The 27690-nt window shown below is 47.0% G+C and overlaps 1 protein-coding gene across 6 annotated transcripts in view; it reads left to right on the top strand.

Annotated features, from left to right (window-relative positions):
- The window catches only part of Wdr72 (WD repeat domain 72), a 154198-nt gene that overhangs the window by 18736 nt on the left and 107772 nt on the right, over positions 1 to 27690 (top strand). For 5 of the 6 annotated variants that reach the window (XM_010609056.3, XM_010609057.2, XM_010609055.2 and 2 more), the window contains 5 exons: positions 412 to 553; positions 1617 to 1859; positions 4067 to 4287; positions 6275 to 6485; positions 21342 to 21520. In XM_010609056.3, the coding sequence (XP_010607358.1) occupies positions 412 to 553; positions 1617 to 1859; positions 4067 to 4287; positions 6275 to 6485; positions 21342 to 21520 (996 nt within the window). The remainder of the gene's footprint in view (positions 1 to 411; positions 554 to 1616; positions 1860 to 4066; positions 4288 to 6274; positions 6486 to 21341; positions 21521 to 27690) is intronic. The other variant, XM_010609058.2, reaches the window with a different exon arrangement.

Genomic DNA, 27690 nt, shown 5'->3' with positions numbered 1-27690 from the left:
TGTGTCTGCATCCCTGTGAGGAAATTGAACCCGTTTTGGGCTTCCTCATCTCTGTAAGACGACAACAGTCCCAAGGGCACAGGATGTCCTCGGGGTTGTTTAACCGAGTGTGTGCGAAGGTCCTCCGGGTGATGTGTGCGTATAACTGTGTAATGATGCAGACTGCAGCTTGTAAGTGTGAGAAACCCTTATCCACTCTCTGAAGTTTATATGATGGCTTTGCTTTTGGTTTTGAATGTCGTTTTGTCCAAAATCATAGGTCATTTCACTTAGTTCACTGGAAACTTTTGAAACAATGGGAAATAAAGGGAAAAGACCAGGTTTAGCTATGCAGGTCTTGCCCCTCTGTTTAAAAACAATAGCTGTCTAAGTTACAGTGCTCCCACCTCAAAGGTCACCTGTGCTTTGCAGAGCCTTCCCTTTGTCATGGGCTACATGAATGAAAGGAAGGAACCTTTCTACAAGGTGCTGTTCTCTGGAGAAGTGTCAGGAAGGATTACTCTGTGGCACATCCCTGATGTTCCGGTGACCAAGTTCGATGGTTCTCCAAGAGGTAAGATTCCCAGTCCCATCTCTCCTAAGAACCAATTTATAACTAAGTGTTGTACCAAGTTCCTTAAGATGGGCCTTCATTCATTGGCACTGTGCCTGCCTGGCAAGTGCATGTTTCTGAGTTTGATTCCTGGTACTGGAAAAAAAAAAAAGATGAGCCTTCAGACAAAACAAATTTTCGCACATACTACGGTGTGTTAGATGTCAATATATAAGGCCTGACCAAAATACATGGTGAATGTTTCAACTAAAAATGGTGTATCGAAGTGAAAGACATGCCATGAACCCCCTTCAGAATCCTCCTGCGTGTGTAGCCCATTCTTCTTGTCACTTGTTAAAGCAGTTCTGAAAGTCCTTTATTCTGAATGTCCTCACAAGGCGAGATAAAAAATACTGTGAATGCTGCTGCTGGAGAAAGGCAGGCTCATGAAAACAATTAAAAGGTGCTATGTGTATGTACCAACTCCCCATGATAAATATAATCATTATCTACTGTAAACGCACCCTGGTCTAAATTTTCAAATTAATTTAAACATTACAGCGTGTCTGTATCCACCTTATTCACCTGACTTAGTGCCATGCAATTTATGTCTCTTCCCCAAGGTCATTTTGACCTTGAATGAAAAACATTCTGCAGGGATTCAGGCTGTCAAGGCAGCCAGGACCGCACAAGTAAAGACACTCAGGAAAGAGGACTCCAGAGCTGCTGCAGAAAGTGGCAAGAACCAAGAGAGAAGGGTATTTGAAGGCAGGAGGAGTATTTTCTGGGGGACATTAATGGTAATGTGTTTTATTGTAATAATTTTTGAGAAAGCTAAACATTCACTATTTTTTTATCACACCTCTTTAAAGCAGGTGTAGATATAAAGCTCAGACCTGATTCACTGCAACCAGTGTAACTCAGATCAGCACCAGTTGAATGTAGCAAGGGATGGGTACCAGCTGTGTGCGTTGGATCAGCTCTTACTCCATCTCCATGGTTTTGGAGATGATGCCTGGTTAGTATTTTCCCTATTAGGAATTGATAAACACCAACTCCCCCTTTCTGTATGTTTTCCTTTTAGAGATCCCGATCACCACCACCTGGGCCCTTCAAGATAATTTTGATAGGCATCAGACACTGTCACAAAGCATCCTGGACAGGTTCTCTGGGTCTGGGGATGAGGCCGGGGCTCCGGCTGTCACGACATCAGAGTATGTGCCCAGCCTGGACAGACTCATCTGCGGCTGCGAGGATGGTGCCATCTTTGTCACACAGGCGCTGAATGTGGCCAGAGCAGGGCTCCTGCATAGCGGTTCTGTGCCAGGTGACTTGATCCTAGAGGGCCCCTTTTATAAAGCTCATCCAGGCTTCAGCCTCAGGGCCTCACACTGCACCAAGGAGCATTCAGAGCCGCAGGGACTGTGCTTGCTGACAGATTTGTGCACATTGTAACATTGAAGCAAAGCGTAGAGGTTTTCAAAACTCAGGAAGAAAGTAGTGCAAGGAGAAATATGTCTCTCCTTACTGAGCTTCTACTTGCTTTTATCAAAGGCAACAGTAAATAAGTTTCTTTGTACCCTGCTTGAAATTTTCCATGTACACACAAGTACATTCTGAGTAGTGGTGTATATGCTGTAATTTTAATACACAAATATGCTTACCCTGTCCACTTTGCTAAGATGTCCTTAAAGAAATCTTCATAAAGTATTTTGATGTTTCTTCTTGATAAGCATATTTGAAATGGCTAACAGTCATCACATTTAAATTTAAAACTCATCATGGGTGTTTATCCTTTCTAGTCTTTAAGTGCATTAGACTATTAATAAAGGATTATTTATCCTTATACATACATGTAGGTATACCTGTAGTACTCACCCCCGGGAGAAGAATTACTGGATCAGTGTTTGTTTTTAGTTTTAATTTGGGAAGCATATTGAATAGGTTCTGTAAAAGCCTTGCATCACTAGACACACAAGGCCAGTAGTAGCTTTTACAAATGCCTGTGCCCTCAAACCTTTGCCAGCTTTGTGTGCTATTTAGCTTTAAAATCTTTGCCAATTGGGCAAAATGGTACCTTCCTGTTTTAATTTTTTTTTGTTAATGAAATCTGTATGTGTGTTTATATATCTTTGCATGATTATAGCAAGTACTTAAATACTGTTATGCGGTGAGTTGTCTATATATGGAGGAAAACAGAAGGGGATTGAGATTTAGATTGTGCAGAAAAGCTATGCCACTGTAAAATCATGTAATTCCTGTCAGAATGTGAGACCTTGAGAGGAGAGTTAAATCTCACTGGGGGCGGGTCCCCTGTTGTTCTGACCTGTGACCATGTCCCGGATGCTTCTGACTTGTGGCTCAGTGACACTCAGGGCAAGTGGCTGTGAAGAGAGAGGAGAAGCATCAGTGGCCAAACAGCTGCTCCTAGAAGGCAGTGAGAAATCCAAGACCTTAGCATTTTCATCTAGGCTGACTTATCCTAATGTCCTCGAAAGAAACCCTAAACTTACGTTTGACCTGCAGCATCTGAATTAATATTCATCATGATTTGCTAGGGGAAGGCAGGCAGGATGTGCTTTATGGTAGGAGTCAGTGAAGTAACAGTGGATGTGGGGATTCACTTTCACTTTGAATGCAGGGAGGTTGTGGCCCAGGAGCCTTGAGAGTCTTGAGGAGTTCAGGTCACTATAAGAGAGGGGAGAAGGTGGTTGGTGGGAAGAGGAGGAAGGTGCCCACAGCCCCACATTGGCACAGATGGGGTCTGAAATACTGTGGGCCTACTGCGTGCCAGGCAGAGTGCTAGGGAGCCACAGACTTCGTGTCCATCCCTCCAGAAGCGCACATGTGAGTGAAAGGGAAAGGCCACCTCCTCGCCACCAGTCCCATCTAGGAAGTGATTGACCTCACATAAAGGGCAGGTCTCCTTAACAGCAGATCAGTGCCCTTATACGTTACCCTTGGGTTTTGACACTTGGGATTAACTCCTTTAGCCTCTTGAGCCTCACATACTGTAGCAAAAAAGAGGTAGAGCTCCATAATCTCCAACATTTTTTGAATCAAAATGTTCATATGTTAGGCTTAACTTAATTATACTCATGTAGAGAGCAGGAGTCATAATCTGGCTTTTTTGTGGAGCAGAAATAATAATTGTTCATTCCTTTAGGAACAGTGCTGCTTCATGGTGCAAGAACTGGTAGCTTGCTAAACCCATAAAGAATCCATAGCTGTGAACCAACTTTAGTGCTTTCTGCACACCTTCACCTGGCTTCCAGGAGGAACTCCCTTCTAAGACAGTCTAAAGACTGCTCTCTGATTGTTTTGTTTTATTTTATTTATTTTATTTTCGGTACCAGAAATCAAACTCAGAACCTTGCACTTACCATGTGGGTGCTGTGCTGCTGAGCTACATCCCTGCCCTCTAATTGTTTTAGACAAGTGCATGCTTACATTAAAAATATGCATAAGAAAATGTCAGAGTTACTTCCTGAACAAAGTAACTTTTGCATTATGTGATACTGGATTGTTGTCTAGATTCCCCAGCTCACAAAGTCCTTAATGGCCACCAGCACAGTGTGACTTCCTTACTGTACCCTCATGGCCTCTCTTCAAAGTTGGACCAAAGCTGGCTGCTGTCAGGAGACCAGAGCTCATGCGTCATCCTGTGGGACATCTTTACCGAAGAATTGTTGCATACTTTCTTTTTGGAAGCAGGGCCAGTAACGAGTCTTCTGATGTCACCAGAGAACTTCAGAGTAAGTTAAAAAGAAAAACAAAACAAAACACATAATTTGAGTTATGTAACATTGCAGGATATTTTGAAAAGAAGGAAAAAAATGGCCTATATTTATATAGGAAGAAAAGTTCTGTGTACTCATAATGTAACTGGTGATTTTTTTCCTGTTCATTTCTCATCTTTTATGTTAATTTTATTCTTACACACATAATATGGTTCTAAAGCAAATGTTTAATCAATTGCAACTTTACAATAGACAATTTTCCCAAGTAGTTACCCTTTTTTCCCTCTAGTTCTCTGTGTTGTTTTCAAAATAAAATAGATAATGCAAAAACAAATAGAAAATGTAAGAATGTATAAATTAGAAATTAACCTGTGCTTTCAACAATTTCCTTTTATAGTACTGATAAATAATTACATTGTTTTTTCATCAATTTTGTTTGCTTATTTATCTCTAAGTAAATATTGAGCTTCAACAAATTTATGATCATCTACTTTGTGTTAGGCAAAACGAAACATTTTTGTGTATATTTTCTCATGAAATGTCAGCTTAAATTCTGCCTGCTATGTCTTTGTTAAACATGAACAAGCAGCTTTTGCATTTCCTGTGCACCAAAAGCACGGGATAATACAAGTGAAGTGATTTTATAAAATAGCTGATTGGCTTATAATGTTATTTCTCCATTATATTATGAAAATCATCTCCAAATTAAACTTGGAGAAAATTTAAGACATAGGAAGCAATATTTTAGCAACACACAAACCAGAGTGAAAGTAACGTGAGTATATAAAAGAAAGCTTCCATGTGGCAATTTGGAGTTCCTCGGCATATCTTTTTCTTTGCTTTGTTTTTAATTATATTTCTTTCAGTGACAGCGTGCCAGTCCCGCCCGTTTCCCTCACCCCCCCACTCCTGTGGTAGTCACAGATGACTTCTCAGGGAGGTCATTCTCACAGGTCCCACACAGGGTCACTGCTGACAGCAGAGCAGTAACCCCACGGGCGTTGGGGACAGAACACACCAGTGTCTGGGGACTTGCAGGAAAGCTCAGAAGCCAGGTCCCTTGCACCCAAATAGCATGCTTCTCTGCTTCTCCTCTGGATTGCACCCTCCTCTCGCTTCTTCCTAAAGAACCACCTTTCAGCTGCCTGGATTGGCCTCACTCATGCAGTGACTGTGTGTTTGTGCTTTGTCTCCAAGACCTGGGATGGCTGGAGAAATGGCTTCCATCCATTCTGCAAGTCCAGGCCACGTGTGTGTTCCTCCAGCCATTTTTAAATATATCACCTCAGGATTTCCATAGTCTCCTCGAAGAGAATAAGGAAAGAAAATATGTTCGCCAGGGTTACCATGGGCCCTGAAAAGGCTCAGGATAGCTCAGCAGGACTTCACACACAGCAGCCAAACTTCGGGGCAAGTCCACAGCCCCTCACATGGGTGGCCATGTCCTAAACTGTGGTCAGGGTAAACACATGCCGACTTCTCACACGGTGTTTTAGTGATGTCCTCTGAGCCTGTTTGGGGCCCTTGTGTCTTGGAGATGGAATTATCTAGTGCTTACCTCTTTTAGATTGTGTCTACACTGAGTTTCCTTTTGGGAGTACAATCTGTATAGTTGTGGGAATGGCACCAAATCTCATTCTGAGGCTTTAAGTGGAAACTCTGAGCTCATGATACCCTTAGGCCTAAGCTCATGTCTACAAATAGCTTCATCTTGTGGCAGCAAATTAGTTCCGGGGTTTGTTTTATTCTGTGCTGTTTCCGATGTCTGCCTCTGCTGGAGTTTGCTGAGTGATGCTCAAGTCCTTCATTTATCTTCTGAGCAGAGTGGGTCCTTTCCCTTGCGTGTCCTGGCCTTCCTGTGGCGTTGTGAGTTGTCTGGAGCTCCTCCGCAGAAGGCTGTGGGAAGAGGCTCTGCGGAAAGTAGAACTGGGGCCTTACGAAAATGCTTCCTCTTGTGGGGAGATACCTGACTTAGTCCTAAAAAAATGCTCTCCTCACTCAGCAAGGCGTGTTGCTGTCTCCCAACGACTGGACCGTGTGCTGTGTGTGCGGTGACCACTCGGTAGCCCTCCTGCACCTGGAAGAGAAGAGGTTCCTCCTGCAGGCCCGGAAGCACCTCTTCCCTGTGACTGCCATCAAATGGCACCCGGTGGAGAACTTCCTGATTGTTGGGTGCGCCGATGACTCTGCCTACATCTGGGAGATTGAAACAGGTAAGCCGGGCTTTTACTTGCTTCCACCCTTTCCATACTGATGAGGGCGAGCATTTGGCCAGGCAGAGGGGAAGTCCGGAGAGGACCCCGAGACACCGGCCTCAGTGGCCACATCACATGTGGAAAGGAGAGCCAGCAGCCCCGCCAGACCCTGGCCAGTGTGGATTAGCTGACCGGGCAGTGCTCAGGGATGGGCCGGATATTTCTGGAAGCTATAAATAAAAACATAAGTTATCTACTTTAATTATTAACAAGAAAGAAATTTAGTGTCCTACTGGTCTCAAATTATCATTAAATTCTGCCTTCTTCAGCATACTTAACCATCTCCACAACATTTTGAGCTAATTGATGACCAGTAATAATGGAATATAATTAATTATAAAACTCCAAAAAGTTGAGTCAGGGAAACTGAAAACGGAGTGGCTCATGGAACTTCGGATGTTGTGCTGCAGAGAATGAACTTGAAAGGCTCTTTGAGAAGCTCCACTGCATGACTAAAGATCAGCAGTGGCGCGGGGGCCAAGGCAAACAAGGTGTGGTGACTACTGAAAGCCAGGCAGGGTTCTCCAGAGCCCGATTCACGGGTGATCTTGCACGACTATTGAGTAGCCTGAGGTGATTTTGGTTGGGTGCTGTCATCAGCCTGAGTAGTTTATAATACTGTAGTTTGAAGCTGATTCCCTGAGAGAATTGCTCTGTGCTTTGCCATTGTCTGCTGTGTTGATAATGACTGAGGTGCTCAAGTTTTCCGGGTCTCATGTTGAGGATCAGTTTGCAGCTCTGGTGGCTCTTGTGTCTGTCTTCCCAGGGTAGGCAGGGAAGCAGTAGTCACGTGTCCTTCGAGAGGAGAGTGGCTTTGATTTTGCCACATGGAAAAGCATAGGATTGTACAGCTCACCCTCGGAGGGCGTGGGGGTTCAGGTAATATCTCCCGGTTTGGGAGAGTCTAGAATCTGGGTGGAGCTGGTGTGGTGGATGAAATCTGCTCTGGAGCCTGGGTTGCTCCAGGTCCTGTGAATGAGCCCTGGGTGACCTTGGGTGGATTCCCCAGGTGTCTGTGGAACAGGCCTCATACTTCCATCCTGGGCCTCAGGACCCAGCACCCAGAGGCTGTGAGCAGGGTCTGTAGGCAGGAGCCCTTGGTCACAGGTTCTTGTTGCTCTAACTATCCACAAACACAGCCAGGTCTTGACTTCTGTCGAGTGTGGAACCCTAATCTGTGAAACACGTCTGCTTAGAAATGTGGACAACTGTCGTTCAAACTGGGGATGCATGGTGACTGAACATGTGTCTATAGATCAGTGATGGGAACCTTTAGAGACCGAATGCCCAAACTGCAATCCCAAGCCCACTTATTTATTCCAAAGCACCCCCACTGTAGTGGCACCTGAATACTGTAGAAAAATAACTGTTACCTGATGCTCCACTGCAGGGCGACTTGGCTCTCATGCTGACAGGGGGCTCTCATGCCCACTGCGGCCCCTGTGCTGCAGGATTGCCACCTCTGCGATAGATGTAGAATCCAGCAAGACTAGAGAAGTGCCCGGTCGCTCACAGGATTCCTCCAGGCCTGCAACTTGTCATTGAGCTGTGGGGGTACAGGAAGGATAGCGGCCCACTGTGACTCTTGAGATTGTATTTATCCCCGTGCTGTTTTAATGCTGATTTTCTTTTTATACCCCCAAATACATAACCAAATATTGTAGAACATTTGAAAAATAAACAGGAAGAAAATAATCCCTTCCACTGCCTGATCAGTGCTGTGTACGATTTGAGCTGCTCTCTGTTGGAATTGTCCCCGTGCTGATGGATGCATGTCCACATTGTCTTTCCACTGTGGTTCTTACAGGACATGGACTAAACTCAAGGGGGTCTCGAGCACAGACTTCACCGAGAGGGGTTTGCAAGGTCGTGGGTAGGGATTAGGGCAGAGGGCGTCAGTAGGTGATGAGGTCCTAGTGCCCAGACACTGGTCCATGGGGGTCTCTTTCTCTGGGCTGCCCATGAGAGGGGATGCTCAGGGAGACCGGTCACCCCTAATCAGGGAGAAACAGCCCCACAGATGTGCAGGGATTCGCCTCCCTTTGCCCAGGGCCACCAGGAGCTGGAGGCTGGACCATCCAGTTCTACGGTTCAGTCTCTCTGTGACAGAGCAGGACACCCAGGGCAAGGCAGGCTGCAGGGCTGTACTTCTCATTTTGCTTAAAATCAAACAACCTACTCTCTATTCCCCAGGCTGGATTTCTGATGGCTAAGATGGCTGTATGACATTTTTAGTACTTGACTCTTATTTTATTGCTTCCTTATAGAGGTGGAAAGTCTGGGAACAGAAGTTTTCTATACATTTTCATAAAGTTTGGGAGAAAACAGTAGCGGCCGAGTCTGACACGGGCTACACAGGGTCTGAGGGGAATGTCCCTGTCACTCTGTGCCTGGCGCACCGGGAGAAGCACAGGAGGTGATGGGATGGAGGGACCCCAGTGTCTGTGGGCCCCAGGAGGTTGGGGTGCATGAGTCCATCTGGCCCTTAGGCAGGTGTGGGGCTCTAGATCCCCGCTGCTCTGCTGAAAGTGGGTCTTTGGCCTTCTGTCCATGTCTCCCCTGGGCTCCCGGGGCCAGCGCTGTGCGTTCACTGTAACCTTTCCCTGGGCCTTTGCCTCTTTGCTTTGCTCGCAGCTGTTCTTTCCTGAGGGTTAAACTGAGGTCCTCAGCGGAAGGGCCCTGTCTTTGCTCTGTTTCTCTAGCACATGGCTCTTCTACGTGCCGGAAGGAGGAGTAAGTTGGCGTAAAGCAGCTCTCAGTTCTGTCAGCACTAGAGCAGCCCCGGGGAGAAGGCGGGAGCAGTGGCGATAAGAGTGTGGGGAGAAGGCCCCAGAAAGGAACGGCACAACCGTGGGCTGGGAGGCACAGCAGGGCCCCAGGTGGAGGAGGCCAGCACTGGGAGCCTGGAGTGACCTCGCTCTGGAGCCCATGTCCTGCTAAAAATCACAGGCCCGGCACCTGGGACTGACGAGGGCCCCGGTGTGCCTGGTGGGGTAGCTGCACCGCCCTGCATTGGCCTGGTGAGGGAAGGAGGACGCGGGAGCGCGGGTCTGGGCTCACAGTGAGCCCCGCGTGTCGTGTGGTTGGCTGAGAGGACTGTGCTGCTCCATTGCCCCGCTTGCTCTGTCCCCGTCGGGTGATGGAATACTGATGCCCCAAAGTGCGGAAAGGTCACCCTGAGAGGATTGTTCACGTACAAATGAAATTTGAAATAATTCAGGGGACGTTTGTGTTCATGGTAGTGGATTTACCTAGCAGAACACTTGCATAATGAATTTCTTTGGTTATTAAAATGGCTGCTGTGATTGAATTCTTCTGTTATGCTGATGACCTGTGTTGTGAAATATGGCTTAATAAACAACTGGATTTTTTGAAAATGAAATTTTCAAACTTTTTGGAAATGAAACCTTATTTGCTTTAAAATAAAATTTTCTGTTTAAGATGTTCAGGAAAGCTTTTCTGTGTGCACAGTAGGGTAGAAAATGTGTTCATCTTTGTGTACCATGATCTCTGTTGTGATTTCTCAGCTCTGCGTGATGGTTGAAGAGAAGCCGTAGATAAATCCATAAAGGACTAGGTGGGCTGTATTCCAGTAAAGCTTTATTCCCCAACACAGGCAGCAGGAAGCTCTGGTTTACAGGCCCCTGAGAATGACAGTTGCTGTTTTTGAAGATCTTTGTATGTACTGTGCATATACAAACTTGCAGAAAAGAAATCAGTTGCAAGATTGCACAACAGTGTGAATGTGTTTAGTGGCATGGAATTGTACACTAAAAAAATACAAAACAAACAAGCAAGTACATAAAAATCATTGTTTCCATGACAGCCCTCTGGGGAGGCCCTTGCATTTAGCCTGGGTAGAATGGAGCAGGTGTGCCCGCCTCCTGTGAGGAAGGGCGGGAGGTCCAGTGGGGCTGCTGCTGGCTCTTGGCTCCTGCACCGTTCAGATGCCTCTGCTTCCTCTCTGGCCCAGGCCCCCTGTGCAGCGAAGTGGGGATGCCCCCGCAGAGGGCAGCAGGGGACTGACAGGAGTTGGCTGTGGTTCCTGCGGCAGCTCTGCACAATGCGAGGTCACGGGCATCCCTCAGAGCTGGCTCTGTCCCCTGGGTGCTCCGGGGCAGACTGACACAGCACATGGCAGGGGTTGCTGTGTGCCAGTCTGCCCAGCAGAACTTCAGAAGTAAAATGAGAATGGACTTTGGAGTTTGTGTCTTGTGTATGGAATCTCCTATCTCTTAATGTGTTTTTCTTGTTAGTGTTTAGCTAGACATTTTCCCATTCACAGTGATGTCATACAGTGAAGCATTTGTTTTTCCATAGTTTCAAGAACTAACTATGGCTGGAGATTTAGCTCAGCGGTTCCGCCGCCTGTCTTGAAACCTTGAAAGTGCAAGGGCCTGAGTTTGATTCCCGGAACAACAACAACAACCAAAAACCAGGCACCATAGAGAATTTTTTGGGCCGGGGATTTAGCTCAGCGTTTTGGTGGCCTGCCTTGCAAGCGCAAGGACCTGAGTTCAATCCCCAGTACCAAAAAAAAAAAGAACTAACTATGGTTAGTCTCAAGAACATTTTTTAAAAGATTCAGAAAGATGCATACTGTCAACTAAGATCTAATAGATTATATTTTAAGAAAATATCCATGTTGAATTTTCCCTAGATCTGAGTTTGCTACAACCGTTAGAACCAGGGATGTAAAGAATCCTTGCGTGTGGGACTTGGTCGCTCAGAAACATTGTGAGATGGCGCTGGGGCAGTGTGGTGATGTGGTTAGATTCTTAACTCTGCAGCCCAAAATATCGCCCAAGTTCACCTCAGGAGCAGCCGTTCCTCCATGCAGCCCCACGTGCTGCCTTCTTTAATAGCTTCTCGTGGCTGCAGTGCTGCACGTACAAAACAGGAGTGTAAGACACGGAGTGACAGGCTGTGCCTCACAGAAGGGCCCTTGGCTCGGTTCTCTCAAGGTCACACCTTCATAGGCTCGGCTGAGCTGAGTGGCGTCACCCTAAGGTATTAACCGTCGCGGGATTTTGGCCAGCAGCATCCCGCAGGCTGTCCCCTCTCTGGCCTGTCATTTTCTCGAAGCCACCCTATTTTGTTGTGGCAGATTATAGATGGAACCCTCTTGGGATGATTGTTTTCAGAAAAGAAAAATAGGATACATTAAAGTATAGGCTGGGATTTTTCCTATTTTACCCTTTCCAAGCTCCTTTTCTTTTATTATAATAATTTCTGCTATTATTTCTCAACATATATTTTCAGCTTCCTGTATGTGCTTTGAATCTCCATCTCCTCCACGGCCCTTGCCAGCACAGCTAAGCTATAATTTACAGGCTTGGTTCATGTAGCATTATGTGTGCCAGCACTTGTGCCTGCATTTATATGCAGTTGTGGATGTGAACTGTGTTTGAAGTTTAACAAGTAAATATTTGCACAATTGTCAAAGCCCAGTCTCTCTGTAGGAGGTGGTACCCAGGAGCCTCGGGAGTCAGACAGCCCTTGCTTTTCGTTTTGTTCTGCCCCTTCCTCTCTTGTGTTACACAAGTCCTGCTTCAGCTCTTCAGTGAGAAGTTAGGTCTTCATGGCAGAGAGCACTGCTTCAGTATTACCCATGATTTATTATAAATCCTCCACAAATCACCCTCTCACCTTGTACTTAAGCTTTCACCATCCCACTCTTTCTAGTTGGGCTCATTTGGGAACCTTCACAGAACCAAGGAAAATGTGTGCCTTTGGGACAGCTTGGAACACAGCTGCAACGTAAGCAGGCAGCAGCATCCAGCAGGGCTGCAGGGCCCCGGGGTCCCAGCGCACTGACGGGGTTCTCTCAGAGGACACATGCATCACTGGCCCTGGCACTTCTGTGGCGCAGGGCTCTTTCCCGCACAGATTGACAGTTCTGGGGTGAGTGCTGATCCTTCTCCCTAGGCTGAGACACTGAGCACAAGCACTGTGTCTGTCATGTTCTCTGCTCTATTTCTAGGAGCAACTGTAGCACCTGACACACGTGAAGAACTCAATAAGCACTTGGTAAATTCACTTCAAAATGAAAAGGAATTTAGCTTCTCTAGTGCAGATAGTGCCATGTGACTCATTACTCATTTCTGACCTGTCAAGCTAATGTCACTGCCTAGAATTTAAGAAAGAAGAATCTCCTGCTGTTAAATTGTGCACACTTTGGTAAATCACTAAATTGATCAGTGCCTTAGTTTTCTTGGGGTAGCGATGATGAGTAGACTTAACACACAATGCGTGAAGAATACGAATGGATATCGACGGACACACAGATGTATGAAGAGATATGTACACTGTACGTATGTATCACCGACTTGCTATAATAAGGGAGAAACTAGAGCAACAAAAGGGAAAAATATATGTGAAAAACGAAATTGGAATTCATAAAATTTTAAAACTTCTGTGCATCAAAGGGTACTATCAAGAAAGTGAAAAGAAAAACAAGCAAAAAGAATGTGAAAGTTTACAGAATGGGCAAGTCATGTGCACACCATATATCTGATAATAGTTTAATGCCTGTAACACATAAATAACTCCAGAGCACAGCAGCAAAGGCAAACACCCTGGTTTTAAAAAGCATATAGGACTTAGGTAGATATTTCTCCAAAGAAGATATGCAAATGGCAGCAAACACAGGAAAAGCTTATTAGCATAATTAGCTTTTAGGAAAGCTCAAGTCAGAATCACAGTGAGATGCCACGTGTCACATTAACAAGGTGCGAATGATGAAACAGAGTGGAGAATGGAAAGTGGTGGCAAGGCTGCTTCGGTGTAATCTGAGATGCTGGCCGGAAACCTCAAGGGGCTTTTGGAACCGTCACTGGATCAGGACACTGTACTCGGAGTGGATTCATCTGCCAGTCAGTCCTCAGCTGCGTGTGCTGCTAGGAGGTGCGGCCTGGTCTGAGGAGCCAAGTCATGTGGGATGTGGGATGTGGGATGTGGCCCGGAGCGTGCATCTCCCTTCCCCGCTTGGCCCCTCTGCTTCCTGGCCGCCATGATGGGAGCACCAGGCCCTTCTGCCATGCCGACCAGGAGGAAACCTTACGAACTGTGAGCCAGAATAAGCCTCTCCTCCTAGAAGTGTGCGTGTCCATTTCTGTGTCTGAGTGGAGAGGAACGTGGCTAGGACAGAGGTGGGAAACTGGAACAGTGGCATGTGGAGGTGGAATATACAGTGGCGCCCTTTCAGGAGAGGGTTTGGCGTTTCCGCAGAAAGCTGAGCACAGGGCTGCCACGCATGCAGCAGTGCGTCCCGCACACCTCAAGGAGTGGGAACGCGTGCCTGCACAGACCGGCACCTCAGTGTTCAGCATGGCGGGACACGTGGTGCATGAAGGTGGGACCAGCACAGATTCCATCATCCGGGGATGAGGTAAGCAAGGTGTGACATAGACATGGAATAAAATACTTTGTCTTAAAGAGAAACAAGGTGCAGATGTATGGTTTGTGAGGACACTTTGCTAAGTGAAAAATTTAGACACAGAGAACACGTATCGCATGGTTCTTTTCCTATGAAATGTCCAGAAGAGTCAAACCCACAGCTGGAAGATGGGGAAGGAAGAACGCTGTGGGCGGAGATGTTCTCATGGGGTGAAGAAAACGGTTTGAGGCCAGAGAGAGGCGGTGCCTGCACAACACTGTGAGTGCAATAAATGCCCTGAAGGGTGGAGGGAAGCACGCTGTGTTGAAACACCAGAGAAACCCAGGAGGTACGAAGACCCTCATGAAGGGCGATGGGATGCCGGTGCTTACGGGTGACCATTGGCAAAGGTTGGTGTGTTGTACCTTCAGTGTTTTTGCTCGTGCATATCAGCATAAACAGAGCTGTCTCTATATTTTTTATGGTGATGTGAGCATTTTATGATTGCGTGTCAATACACTTGATAATTTATAAGCCCATGTATTTTATTTTCAGTATTACAAAAAGGATTCTTTGACTTCCCCAGACCCACGATGGGATTCTCGGCTCAGAGCTCTTGTTAGGCACTGGGGTGTGTCAGAATCCCTCAGGCAGCTGTGCAGGCAGGAGGCTGAGTCAGTGCAGCTTTTCCCAGGCAGGTTGTCCCTGATGACCTTCCGCATCCCTTTTGTTTTTCGAATACCAGAGTGCAGCTGCAATAGTACCAGTGAGATTGACTTTGTCTTCAGCCAATTTAAATCCAAGTTAGTACTGCAGCTCTGAAGAACAGCATGCAAGTCTCGCTGAGTGTGTTTTTACCTCAGGATAAATCCTCAGCAGACCTGTGTACTCACGTGTGCATGGGAACACATGCGTGTGTACACCCCCCACCCCATAACACTGTCTCAACATTGCTGCCGTCCCATGCGCTGAGCCTGGACCTCTGCTTCCAGGCACTTATATAAATGTTCATTTGATCTCCTAAGTTTACAAACTTTTTTTCCCTTTCATGGTGAGGAAATTCCAGGAGATAAAATGATCTGCTTAGGGCAGTTTCTGCTGTGCTGTTAATAATTTAATTTCCTCATATTCAGACCTGCTTCTTTATCAATCTTTATTAGTTATTAACATTTGAAGGATTTTCTACACTGTTTTACAGAATTATATTTTATAGGATTGTGGTTCTGTATTGTCTTCAGGTACTCATTAATGACTTTTAAATCCTATGTTGTATGATTAACTTCTTTCTACGAAAATACACAGGAGCGGGTGTGTGTACACTCACTGAGTGTGACCTCGATGACACCGGGCTCTCCCGCGTGGGGAATGTGCATTAGGCATGTCACTGTGGTGTCTGCAGGATGTCTTTGGGACATTTTGTATGCTCAGAAACAGATGTGAAAATCAATACGGTCTCATCCCAATGATAAAAATAAACGCTATCTGCTGATAAAGTTACTTTCACCACTTAAGTCCTCCCTTTGCTCCCTTTATTGTTTCCTTGGCAGTCAGTCGCTGTCTTCCTCGGTTTTCCCTTTCTCTACAGAGTCCTCAGCAACCCTGCGGCTGACTCCGCCGCTGGACAGTACGTGGCCAGGGGGTCCGTCGGCCTCTGCAGTGCCTGTTTCTGGGCTCTTTCCTGGACAGGGGCCATCCGGAGGCTGCCCCATGCCCGGCTAGGCCTCTCTGTGGCACCTGCTGTGGACCTTGGCTGTGGTGGGTGTCCCAGCTGTGGGGTTCTTGGGAAGTGAACCCCAGGAGCCATCTGCGCTCCCCAGGCTGCCTCCATTGGTTCCCTGGCAAGTTCCCAGCAGCTGCTGCCCGAGCCTCAGTGGACTGCAGTGGTTGTTACTCTTGGGAAAGGAGGTCCTGACCAGGCTGAGAGAGACAGGTTACCAGATGCACAGTGTATCAGTAATGTCCAACCTCTGCCATTAACTTTCTTGTCAGGATCAGACGGGAGGTCTTTGCGCTTCCGGGATGGACCGGTAAGGACCAGTGCCAAAGTCTCATCCTGGCTTGGCGCGGAGCGCGGGGATTTGACTGTGAGGATGTGCCAGGTCTATCCAGGCTGTCGCTCCTTCATCCCTGCAGCCTGGCCGTGCCTCCGTCCTTCCCCTCCGTCCGGGGAAGCAGATCCCTTCCCCAAGGCTCGCGCCCCCGCTGGCGCTCCACCGGGAAGGCAGGCTGTCACGGCTCAGCTCACTGTTCCCCAGGAAGCAAATCACTCTTGAAAATTTAGAAAATGAATTGTATTTCACACTAATAGATCAAAATTGAGGGTATTTATGGGTTGAAGATCCAACAAGAGAATTGAAATGCAAACACTGGATGAAACAAGTCACAATTTGTGCTGCAGACCTTATAAAAATTATTAAATATGTAACCAGCTCTCATATTTATTTGTTTTCATATCTTTTGGCCTATGGGCCTTTAGTGCTTTTATTTAAAAATCAAAACTTTCACATATAAAATAGGGAGGAAGAATAAAGGATGTGAGGTCCAAGCTTAGACCACTGTGGCGGGACTGCAAGAGACCTGGCCCAGGTGGCTTCCCGTTGCTGCACAACAAGCTCCACTCACTTGGTGGCAGCAACAGCCCCACCTGCTGTCTCCCTGCTCTGTGAGCCAGGTCTGGTCCCACAGCGGGGTTCTGGCCTAGACTGCTCAGGCCCAGGTGTGGGTGCTGGCTGGCTGTGCTCCTCGGGGCAGCTCGCATCTGAGCTCCTCAGGTCCTGGCAGCAGCGGGTGGGCTCTGCGTGGCGAGGTTCTTTCCCTGTCTGCCACACCTGTCCTCTCGTGGCCTCCTCCATCTTCACAGATGCAGTCTCCCTTCAGCTCCTCTGTGCTGTGGTCTCCCTGACCCCCTTTCAGAAACTTCACAGAACTCTGCCTTCAAAGAGCCACTGGGGACACCGAACTCCCCGGCTGGTATCTGGCCCCAAGGCTAGCTGAGGGCTAGTCTTGGTCACCCCCACCCCGTCCATTTGCCAGGTTCCAGGGCAGTTGCTGGGGCGCTGGCCCATTTGTTCCAGTTGAGGGATCGAGTAGAACTGTGGTCCCTGGGGTGCTGCTGAGCATCCTGCCTGTGGTCCTGGAGGGGTGCAGAGAGCGGCTCTGTGCCTGGGTGTAGACGTGGTGCAGAGGGGCAGGTGGGTGCCGTGAGGGGCGAGGAGCCTTGGTGCCACATCTGCACTGCCGCCTCTGCTGGGGCAAAACACAGCCAGGCCCAGGGAGAACTGATGTCACCTAGAGGCCACTCTTCCCTTTCCACCCCAGCCTCCCCTCAAGCACTTAAAAATGAAAACTTTTTAAAAAGCAAGCAAGACTGCACAAACTGGCGTCCTGTCATGGCATCTTGATTGGGAGCCAGGGTAGGGTCTCCTGTCCAGAACCCACTGTTCCTGCAGGAGCCGCAGGCTGCTCCTGGGGACACTCGCCCCACACAGGGAATCACTGCCCAGAGAGGATGCGTGAGGACTGGGCCTCTGCAGAGCACCCGTGAAAAGCCGAAGGGGTAAAACATTTTAAGATTAAACAGTTGGTTCACACCTGGCATAAAACTTAAATAGCACAATGTGGATACCATTTCCCAGTGCTTATTAGCAGGACTGTAGTCATGTGGAGATGTTTACAACCTCTCATGTGCCCTTCACAGTGTCATGCAGGACCTGCTCTTCTGTTCACCTTCCCCCGAGTTGTTGGTAAATGTTCTTTGGTTCCAGAGTGAGGTTGAAAGTGTAAAATGTAACCATAATAGATGCTGAGTGGTCATCGCACACTTCGGAAGGAGGGACACTTCATAAGCACTCATCAAAGCAGCCTTGCTCCCACTCTGGGAGGGTAGTGTGGTGTCTAAACCTCTACTTCAGCAACTTGATGAGACCCAGCCCCACCCCGTCCTGGAGGTCTGAGGTTGAGTGTGGCCAGACTGATAAATGCCCCCCTTGCTCTGAAGTACTCTGAGCTGTGCAGGCTGGGGTTAAGGTCACAGTGCAGGGACATTTAAAAAGGTATTCTGTGCCCTGAAGGTGTCGCCGGCTGATGGGAGGCAATCATGAGTTTGTTATCAGATCACCACCTTTGTGTACATCTGCCATGCTGCTGAGTTAGTGCCCTAACCCTAACCCAGCACTCAGATTCTGTCTTCTCTGTCCACCCCAAGGCCCCATCCTTGCTTGCACACCTGAGTTGCACATTTCCTGTGACACTTGTGTACGGTGATGGCCATGAGCCTCTGCTGGGTGGATGCCACACTCCCTGGGAGCAGCAGGGAAGTGATGATCCTGCAACAGCCTGAGGCCAGGCCCCTGGCGGGTGGGGGACTTCAATGGTAGCCCTTGGCTGTTGGTGGAACCTGCTGATCTTAGGGATTTCACTACTTTTTTGTAACCTATTCTGTTCTACAGAGAAGCATAGTTGATCATAATCAGTGCTATCAGTAGTGCCCAGCACTAATACCGTGCTAGATTCAGTGAGACAGTGGCTGTCAGGAGGGGAGGGCCTAACTCTATCTCTTCACATGTTTGTGCTCTTGGAAATGTAATATGTATCCATTACCAATCACAAAATAGAAATTACTTAGAAAATTCTGATATTGCCTAAATCCCATCAGTATTCCTTCAGTATGGCTTCCCTTTCTTGTGAAAAAAAATTACTTATAATTTGTTGGTTCCCATACACGTCCCAGGGCTGACTTCCGGCCTCCCTGAGGGGATGGAGAGAGGTGGGTATCTTTCCTGGATGGCACTGGTGGATTTCCAGCCATGGCCCGCAGGGTGCTGGAGAAAGCTGGGCACCTGGCATAGCTCACTGGAAGCTGTGACAGCACCAGCGCAGCCCAGAGAGCCTGCAGGAGCTGTGGAGCAAAGCTCTACAGGAACTTGGGCTGGGGTTCAGGCTCTTGGCTTGGGGGGCCCAGGGAGGAAACCCTTCCTCTCCTGGGTCTTCCAGCACCCTCTGCCCACAGAGATTCTCAGTGCACTAGCAGCTAAAGCAGAAATCTTATGGAGCTTGCATCCATTTGCATAGCTAGGTAATGAGGGAGGCATTGAATTGATAATCAGCACCCATGGAAGTCCCTGTCCATCCCCACAGAGTGTGGACCAAGGGCATTTGAAAGCTCTTCCTGCACATGTGGAAAATCAAAGTATTGTTTGGGATGTGTAGTTTGCTTATCTCCTGTGCTGACTTAAACCAACTCTGACCACAGCCAGTGTTTTATGTGGGCTGTAACTAGTTCTTTGAAACAAAAATTATGTACATTATTTGTAAAATATTGCATAAGTAATCATGATAGAAATGATTGCCCACTATTTTGTTAGGATGGGTGGACGGAGCGTGTGTGTTACCCTAAAGGTTTTAGCAGAAGAGTTTTCAGATGTTTCTTCCCGCTGGGCCACCCTGAGATGGGGGTCCGTGCCTGGGCTGAGTCACCCTGCTCATGCTACGTCACAGTGTATGGCGTCCAGTGGGTGCTCAGGGGGATTAGGGAGAACAGGTGCACAGGAGTAAGAGAGGATTTCGACTGCTGCAGTGCATAGATGAGCTCTGCCATCACCAAAAATATAGGAAATAATCACGTTTGCATAGACAGTGTAGCTTAAGACATAACACAAAAAATATACAGCGTAAGAAGGAACTTAGCATCTGCATTAAAGTTCAGTTAGTGGGCTGGGGGTGTAGCTCGGTGGCACCACACTTGCCTGGCAAGGGTAAGGTCCTGAGTTTGATCCCTGGTACCAGATAAAAGGAAAGAAAGAAAAAGAAAGAATGGAAGAGTTCAGTTAGCGATTTCTTGAGAATTCCCACAAGCTGGGCATGGTGACGATCCCCATAACCCCATCTTTTTCTAAAGGAGAGCCCCCTGAGCCCTGGAGTTTAGTAGCAGCCTAGGCAACACAGGGAGATCCCATCAAGAAAATTCCCAAAATACTCTCAAATGTCACAGTTTGTGAAACCACAGGAAACTGAGAAGGAAACATGTGTGAGACACCACGTTCAGAGAGACTTCTCAGAAAGACAGTGGCCTTAGGGGGGAAAGCTCCAGAGTCCAGAGTTCATCGTTTTCAGGGAAGCAGTAACAACTACAATCTTCGGCTTGAAAAAGTGTCCTTATTGCTGTTCTCTTGAGAGAAGATCTTCTTGATGCTGTTGTTTGCTTCATTTGTGGAAAATCTAGTGTCTTGATGGAAGATGAGAGCTTGAGAGAATGTCTTACATGTTAACGACGCTTATTCATGAGTGTAGATCAGTTACAGTGCTGTCTTACTACAGTAGCTGTCACTGGTTCAAAATCCAAAGCACCGAGTATGGCTGCTCAGTTGCTATGAAGGATGGGTGTGGAAGAGAGGAGAAATGAGAAAGGGTTGAATAATCAGAATCCCCAAGTCTGTCCCCATCCATCCGCCCGCCCACCTCTCTGAAGGCACAACGGTCCATAATTCTTACTACCATTTTCTTATTGTAATCACTTTGATGTTTCCTTATTACTATCAGTAAGAGTTGATTCTATTTCTCCCTAACAAATAATATATCTTTTCCTTGTTAGGAAAGGCATAATATGAAGTGAAATGTATATTTTTGGTATTATTTACCAAGATAACATTACTTAGCATCTTTATGCGCTTGGATATAGGGTGATATTTAGCATGGTATTAAGCTGGACATGAACTCACAACCGATCTGAGACAGGCCAGAGATTTCCTGGAGCGCATAGCACCGTATTTTATAGAAACACTGCACCATTTGTGCATTGATTTGGGGTAACTTCTACTCTGTTTTATACTCACTTTCTTTAACTCTAATTTGGGATTTGCCAGCCACCCTGCTAGAACTGAACGATTGGCAAAAGGAGAGGCTTCCCTGCCCCGGTAGTGTGCAGGTGAAGGCAGAAGGGTGCAGGGTGGCAATACCACCCCGCCCCAACTCTAGGAGCCGCAGCCTGGAAGAGGCTGGCATACAGCTGGCTGTGCCTGAAGTGATCCAAACCCTCTACGTGGTGCACATGCTCGAGCGACTGAAGCAGTTAGCTGGCCTCAGGGCCCTCGTGAAGCCGGCACACGTGTGCTGCTTGGGAGCTGGAACGCTAGGGGGCAGCACCCAGGGTCCCGTGGCTGTTCGCGAGCGGTCACTTGCACGCTGTGTGCTAAGCGAGGCCTGTCTGTGGGTGAGCACCCAGGGTCCAGTTGGGCTCAGTGGATGCAGAAGCATGCGGCGGAGGGGAGCTTTTCACGTCCACATGGAGGCCTTGCAGAGAGGGTGACTTGAATCATCAGCAGCAGCGCCCGGGTGGGTTATTTTGGAGCTTGCAAGAAGATAGGCAGGCATGTTAGCTTAAGGATTGGGACTCTTCACAACTATTTCACTTACATTTTATTTCTAACCTCGTTCTCCAGGCACTTTGGAAAGACATGAGACAGGAGAAAGAGCGAGAATTATTCTTAATTGCTGTGGTGCCTCGCAGCTTTTGACGCCTGAGCCGGCACCGTCAGCCCCCTGGGAGACCTGGAGGCACGGAAGTGTGGAGCAGGGGCTCCTGGGCTGCCCCGGTCTGCAGGCAGAGGCCCTGTGGCAGGTGAGTCCATACCTGGCCGCCGTGCAGCAGGCAGAAGTAGCGGGTGCATCCGCACTGGGCGATCAGACCCCAGAGAGAGACGGGGACCCAGGCTGGGCTGATCCCCTGGCGATCCCAGGGCACTGCGGCCGCTTCCAAGCAAAGAATATCCCTCTTAGGGCATCGTTTCCGACAAGATCGTAACTCGAATTCTGGTCTTCAGAGGAAAGAAAAAATTACACTCTGTAGCTTGGATTCCTTTTTATTTTTCATTTGAGAGTATTCGACCCTTCTGAACATGTTTATTGCAAATGAATACAAAGGTATCAGGAAGAGTGGATTATTTCATGGGCAGTTCTCTTGATCCTGACTTGGGGAGAAAATCGGCTGGAGTCTGTGCTTACTCTCTCAAACCAAGCCCACTAGCCCAGCAGAAACTCAGACCAACTTTACCATTTTTCCCTGGTCACATGAGGTAATAATTCAGTCTGATTTCCTTGAGATATTCCTTTCCCTCTAATCACTTTTACACCCTCAACATGCTGTAACCTTGCCATTTATAGCCACATAACCAATGTAGTTCACCCATAAACATATCTTCATAATATGTCTAATCTCTGTACATTTCATCCACATCATATTCTGCGTGGTATCTTTACTGTTGCTGATAATTTTATTTTTTATGACTCTATTATTCCTTTGTATTTTACTTTTATGAACAGCTTGCCTAAGAGCCCAAGAATTTTTTCATTAAAATTATTTGAAGGACACATTGGAAGCAGGATTGTAAGTCAAGGTTTGGCTGATTCTGGTCATGTATTGCTGCCAGTTTCCTTTAGTACTGAGAACCCTGCTACATATCATCACTAAGCCTCTTCCCAAAGGGCTGCTTCGCCTCCCGGGTCTCCCAATCAGAGGCAAAGGGGCCGAAAGCCCTTTTGTTCAGGGTGCAGTGTCAGGAGCAGGGCACGGGCTGGCATGTGGTCCTTAGAATTTTAGGTGCAGAGACTGATTTAGATTTTACCAGTGAGTCTAGGGTTTGGCAGCCTTTGGAGACCTGACTCACACCATCCAGACACGAACCAGCTGAATGTACACACCGGGAACTCCACCGCCGACTTCACGGTGACGGCTGCCATTGGCGTGGCTACCGCCGTGAGCACCTTCTCCCCACAGCTCTGCTGGGTCATCGGTCACACAGTGTCCTCAAGGCCAGGCAGACCCAGGTTCGGGCCCAAGGCTGAGTCCCCTGCAGCCACTACCTTCTCGGGAACGCTGGCCGTGCAGGACCCTGCCACTGTGCATGGGAGTTCCAGCTTTGCTCCTGTCATCCTTGTTCAGCTGCTACAGCCCGTGATGAGGCAGCAGTTTTTTCTTTTCTCCTTTAGTCAGTTGTGTTTAGATGGCCCACACCAGTTTTTGATCTTATGTTTAAAAGCTATTTCTTATTTTTAAAAGGCATCTGCAGAGATGCTGTGGGCACTGGGGAAAGTCAAGTCACATGTGCACACATCCTAGGCAGGGTGGCAGGAGGACCCTCAAGCTGACGGTGCTGACCGTGACTTCCTCTGCCCAGGTCTGCGCGAGCAGAGCTCATTCATCAAGTGCCAGATTGGTAGCTCAGTTCCCGGAAGGTAAACTGATTGCTCTCTCTTCCAGTTTCTGGGAGAACCTCAGAGCTACCCTTTAGGTAGTGATGATAGTACAGATAGATTTCATTTTCTTCATGTAATTTTGTTTCTTTCTTGACTTCAGGAAGCAATAAAATGCCGGGGTCTTGTTCTCCTACTCCTAGGCTGCGTTCAACTTTATTTTCTAGCTGCTGCCCTTTGCCTCTGGTGACTGCTTCTCTCAGCCTTCATCTCTGCAGCAGGAGGAGAAGGGGGCAGACAAGGCCACCTGTCCACTGTATCTAAGGAACTTGGGTTCGCTACAGTGACTTTCATTGACTTTCAACTTAGTCTGTGCTTGCTTTTCCCTTCTGTCTCCTGGGCTCCTGAGGTTGAGGCCATTCATTGCATCTTGTAGCATTTTTTCTGAAGGTTAGGCTGCTGAGATTACTTGATCTTAATCTTCTTTAATTTATAAATTTGATAAGCATGAAATTTCAAAGGTGCTTGTAGGTTCTTCATTCTCATGGTGAATATACTAAAATGCTCCATGAGTTTGCATAAGAAAACATATCAGCTTGGAAGACAAGGGTTTGAATCGCACTCATTTATAGGTGGCAAGATGCCTGCCATGATTAGAAGGGCCTGAGGTTGCCTTGTGTTTCAGGGTTTGTGTGGGGTGTAATTAAGAGGTGCAAAGCTTTCCGAGCGAACTGCTTCAGCAGGAGCTTGTGTAGGGCTGTGTCATGAGCTCTTTGTGTTAGGAGTACATGGACATTTCTAGGATGCTGTGTTCAATCTCTCCCCTTAGATTTGAAGAGTACACATGGGGAACAGCACACACAACAGAGAGCATTTTAAAACCATTTCAAAACCAGGCCCAGTTTGAAATGCGGAAGGAGTTGAATCTGTGCAGCTAGATGCAGAAAAAAATTTGGGGGGCAGGAGAGAAGGGTCAAAGTCTTAAAGGACTTAAGGAATACAGTATCATGTTAGTGATAAGGAGCTGCTTTTCTTTGATTCAGCTGAGGATAAAAGCAAGATAGAACCTGTTTAAATTGCAGTGGGAGGAATTTCATCTAAAGTAGAGAATAAACAACTTTGCTAAATTGTGTCTACATGGCAGAAATCTTTGTCACTTCCTCATAGTTTAAGGAGGAAAGGCCTGTTTTGTCTGTTGGTTGGTTGATTGGTTTTAAATTCTTTTTCTGCATGTCTCGTCTGTAAAGTGAGTCCATGGATAGGCAGAGTTATTTTAACTGTCACCGTGTAGGCCTGTTGTAACATCATGGGGATCTTGCATTTGCCTGATCATTTGTAAGGTCCCGGCAGCCCCTGCTTACCTGTTCCATGCTTCACCATCTGCTCTGCAGCACCAAGCACGTGTCCAGCACCGCACACCAATGACAGGGCCTGCAGGAGAGGCAGGGTCAATAAAATATATCCTGCAAGTCACGTTCACCCTTTGCCTTTTGTGTCTACGAGGTAATTTAAAATCGCAAATGCTGTTTGCATTCTGTTTGTTTTGCACAGTGGAGAACAAGATCAGGGTTAAGTCAACACTTCTGCTGGCAGAGCCCAGATGTAGCTGTAGGTAGTACTTCATCCAGCAGTTGCGTCACAGCAGCTCTCCTGGCTTTGCACAGACAGGTAATGCCAGTGCTGGTGCCACACTGTGGCTGGCCAGGAAACATCTCTGCAGACCTCTCTGGGCTGGGAGACCTCGGCACCAGGAGTAGCTGGCGAAGGTCAGCCCCTCCTCTTTCCCTGCATGTCAGAGATTGTAGGGCGGTAGTTCACCCTGATGTCTGGACTGGGTGCCCTGTAGCCCGACAGACCTTGCTTGATTCTAGTCTGGTCTCTGACAGAAGCGGGAACTTAGATGTGTTTGGAGAAACTGTCCTTTTCAGCATGCTGAGTAGGGTGTGCAAATTATGGCCCCCATCCCAACTGAGATTTTTCATGGAGTTTTCATTAAATAATTGACTTACATGTGCATCCTTAAACTGGCAAAACTGATCATCAATGAAAAATGCACACGTGCTTCTGCGCATTCCGGTTGAGCTTTCGAGAAGCACTGTGCTTTCATCTCTCCTTTGTCTGACCCTGTGATGTCTGTCGGTTATCTGTTAAATTCTCCTACCCCTCATGGAATGCACATGGGACCCCATTAGACCTCTGATGGAGAACGGGTCTCCGCCTCTCCTACATTTGGTCAGACATACAAAGTAACCAAAGCAGGACTGGTGCAGCCCCTAACTAGTGATATTTGAAAATCTCACCTGCAAGTTTACATGTAAAATATTAAATAACACTTCATGGTGACTGCAGCACACATTGCAGCCTAACTCGGTTTTTATTGAACGATATTATCAGAATCACTTCATTTCAAAAAAGAATAAATATTTATTTGAAAAAAAATTAATTGCATTCCATTAGGATCAATCCTCCATGTAGAATAACAATGTCCCCATTTTTTATCATCACTTAATCTGGATTCTGATCTTTTTAACAAGCAAGAGCTTAACTGTTTTTCTAATGTGGGAAACATTTTGCATCCATTTTATATAAATTTGGAAGAAAACAGACTCATTAAACATAAAAGCACTCAATAAAAACATAATGATCTCTCTCTCTCTCTCTCTCTCTGAGCATGTGATTAAAATGTTTGAGAATTCTGATTTCATGAATGTCAACTTAAAATTTTAGCACTGAAATGAAAACACCCTTCCTAGGAAGACCGAGTAGAGAAAGTGTTCTGGGGGAGAAATGTACAGTCTGCTGTTTGAACCCTTGTGAAGTGACAGGAATTTTTGGCAGTGTGTAGCCATTTCTCTTATGCTTTTCTGTACAATTGGAGCTACTGAACTTCATGAGCAAGGTAAGTTTCTGAGCAGAAATAGCACAGATTGAGCAAAGGAATATTCTTCATAAAGCAGTTATAGAAAAATATTAAGGTCTATGGAGTTTTAGCTACTGTGATACTTAATACTTCATGCACTTACAGTAGTAAGCAGTGAATAACTGTTTCATGAAGAGTGTCCCCTCACTGCTCTGTAATTTTTTTGATTAAAAACTCCCCTTCTTTATGGAGAAAATGATGAGACACCCGTCAAGGCTTTGTCTCACACTGAGAAGGCCTGAATGGCTGGGGTGGGGGAGACATGCACAGACACACACAGGAACACACAGGCACACACACACACACACACATTAGAACCTCAGCTGTCTGCCCTCACACAGCAGCCACTCTGCATTTCCTCACAGGGCTCCAGAGCCTGCCTGTGTCTGCTCAGGCCTGGCCATGTAAATCAGCACAGAAGGAGCTGCTGGCTGTCCTGGGGTGTGGCTGGCGGGAGCCCAATTGTGCTGCGCGTGCCGGCGGGGAGCGCCCGCAACAGAAGGGCACTGTGTGGGCTCCTGTGACGAATGCAGTTAACACCAGATCCATATAATGTTGTCAAGCTCCCTTGATGTATTTAAACAGATTTTAATTATTTCCAGCATCCAAAGGCCTAAAATATATAGCCTCATAGTTCTTCAAAGAAAGCTTGCTTAATGTGTGAATGTAAAACCTCTCATAAAAATGAAACTTTTCTATCGGCCTGAGTCATTGACACAGGTTATTCATCAAGCCGGCAATTTGTGTGGCAAAGTGCCATTTGAATAGTGTATTGTGAGGATGCTTATGGTCCACTTGACAGGGCTCTCGCTGTAAATAGTGCAATTTGACTCCAGCTGTTAAAGAGTGGCTTTGACAGCAGCCACACCGAATGGAGATGCCTGACCGCACGCCAAAAATCAATATCGGGAGCTTGTTCCTGGTAACCTGTTCTTATCCTTCTGCCGGTTTATAAACAGCCAGCAAGGGTTTGGAAGTGTAAGTTTAAATATTGTTTTAAATGCAGCTGGTGTGGAGTTTCAGGTGGAGACCCCGGCCAAATGGTCAGAGTGTGGAGTGTCAGGGTGTGATTTCCAGATCCCAGGGCATGCTGCTCACAGCTGCAGTTCAGGGGAATCCAGATTCCCTGCCCTCGGAGAACAGCAATTCGCGTCAGGCACAGATGCAGAATGGGGCAGCTGTTGTCTGTGGCCAGCCACGTTCCTTCATTGCTTGATTTTTCTTTTCATCCTCTCTGGTCTGCCCATCTTCTGTGTGTGCCTTTTGGTGTAGTTGGCAGAGACCTTTGTGACTGTGCCCTGGACACCACCCACAGATGTTGACAGCCCGAAGCTGTCCCCAGTGTGGTTTGCCTACTGCAGTCTTGTGGGGTTTGGAAGCATTTTCTAGCAGTTCTTAGTACTGCCAGGTTGCCATGATACCTGATGGGCAGTGATAGTGAACCTGCTAATTATAATAACTGTGCACGAGGGCATCTCATCCGTGCGTGGCTGGATGTTTATGTTTAAGGTACAGATGAGAAAGTAAAATTAAGTGCTCAAGATGAGAAAGAAAAAATGTTTCAAGGTAAAGTCTATATAGTTTAATATAAAAAATTCCAAGTTAGAAAAATTTTTAGCTGTTGTCTTTTCTGGAGTTGCTTATATAATTTGTTTGAATTCCTGTTTTGCACTCACTGG

Source organism: Fukomys damarensis, unplaced genomic scaffold (assembly GCF_012274545.1).
Source record: "Fukomys damarensis isolate Sample0158 unplaced genomic scaffold, DMR_v1.0_HiC HiC_scaffold_17, whole genome shotgun sequence".
NCBI lineage: Eukaryota > Metazoa > Chordata > Mammalia > Rodentia > Bathyergidae > Fukomys > Fukomys damarensis.
The sequence above is the reverse complement of the archived record's forward strand: the minus strand, read 5'-3'. Positions and strand labels throughout refer to the sequence as shown.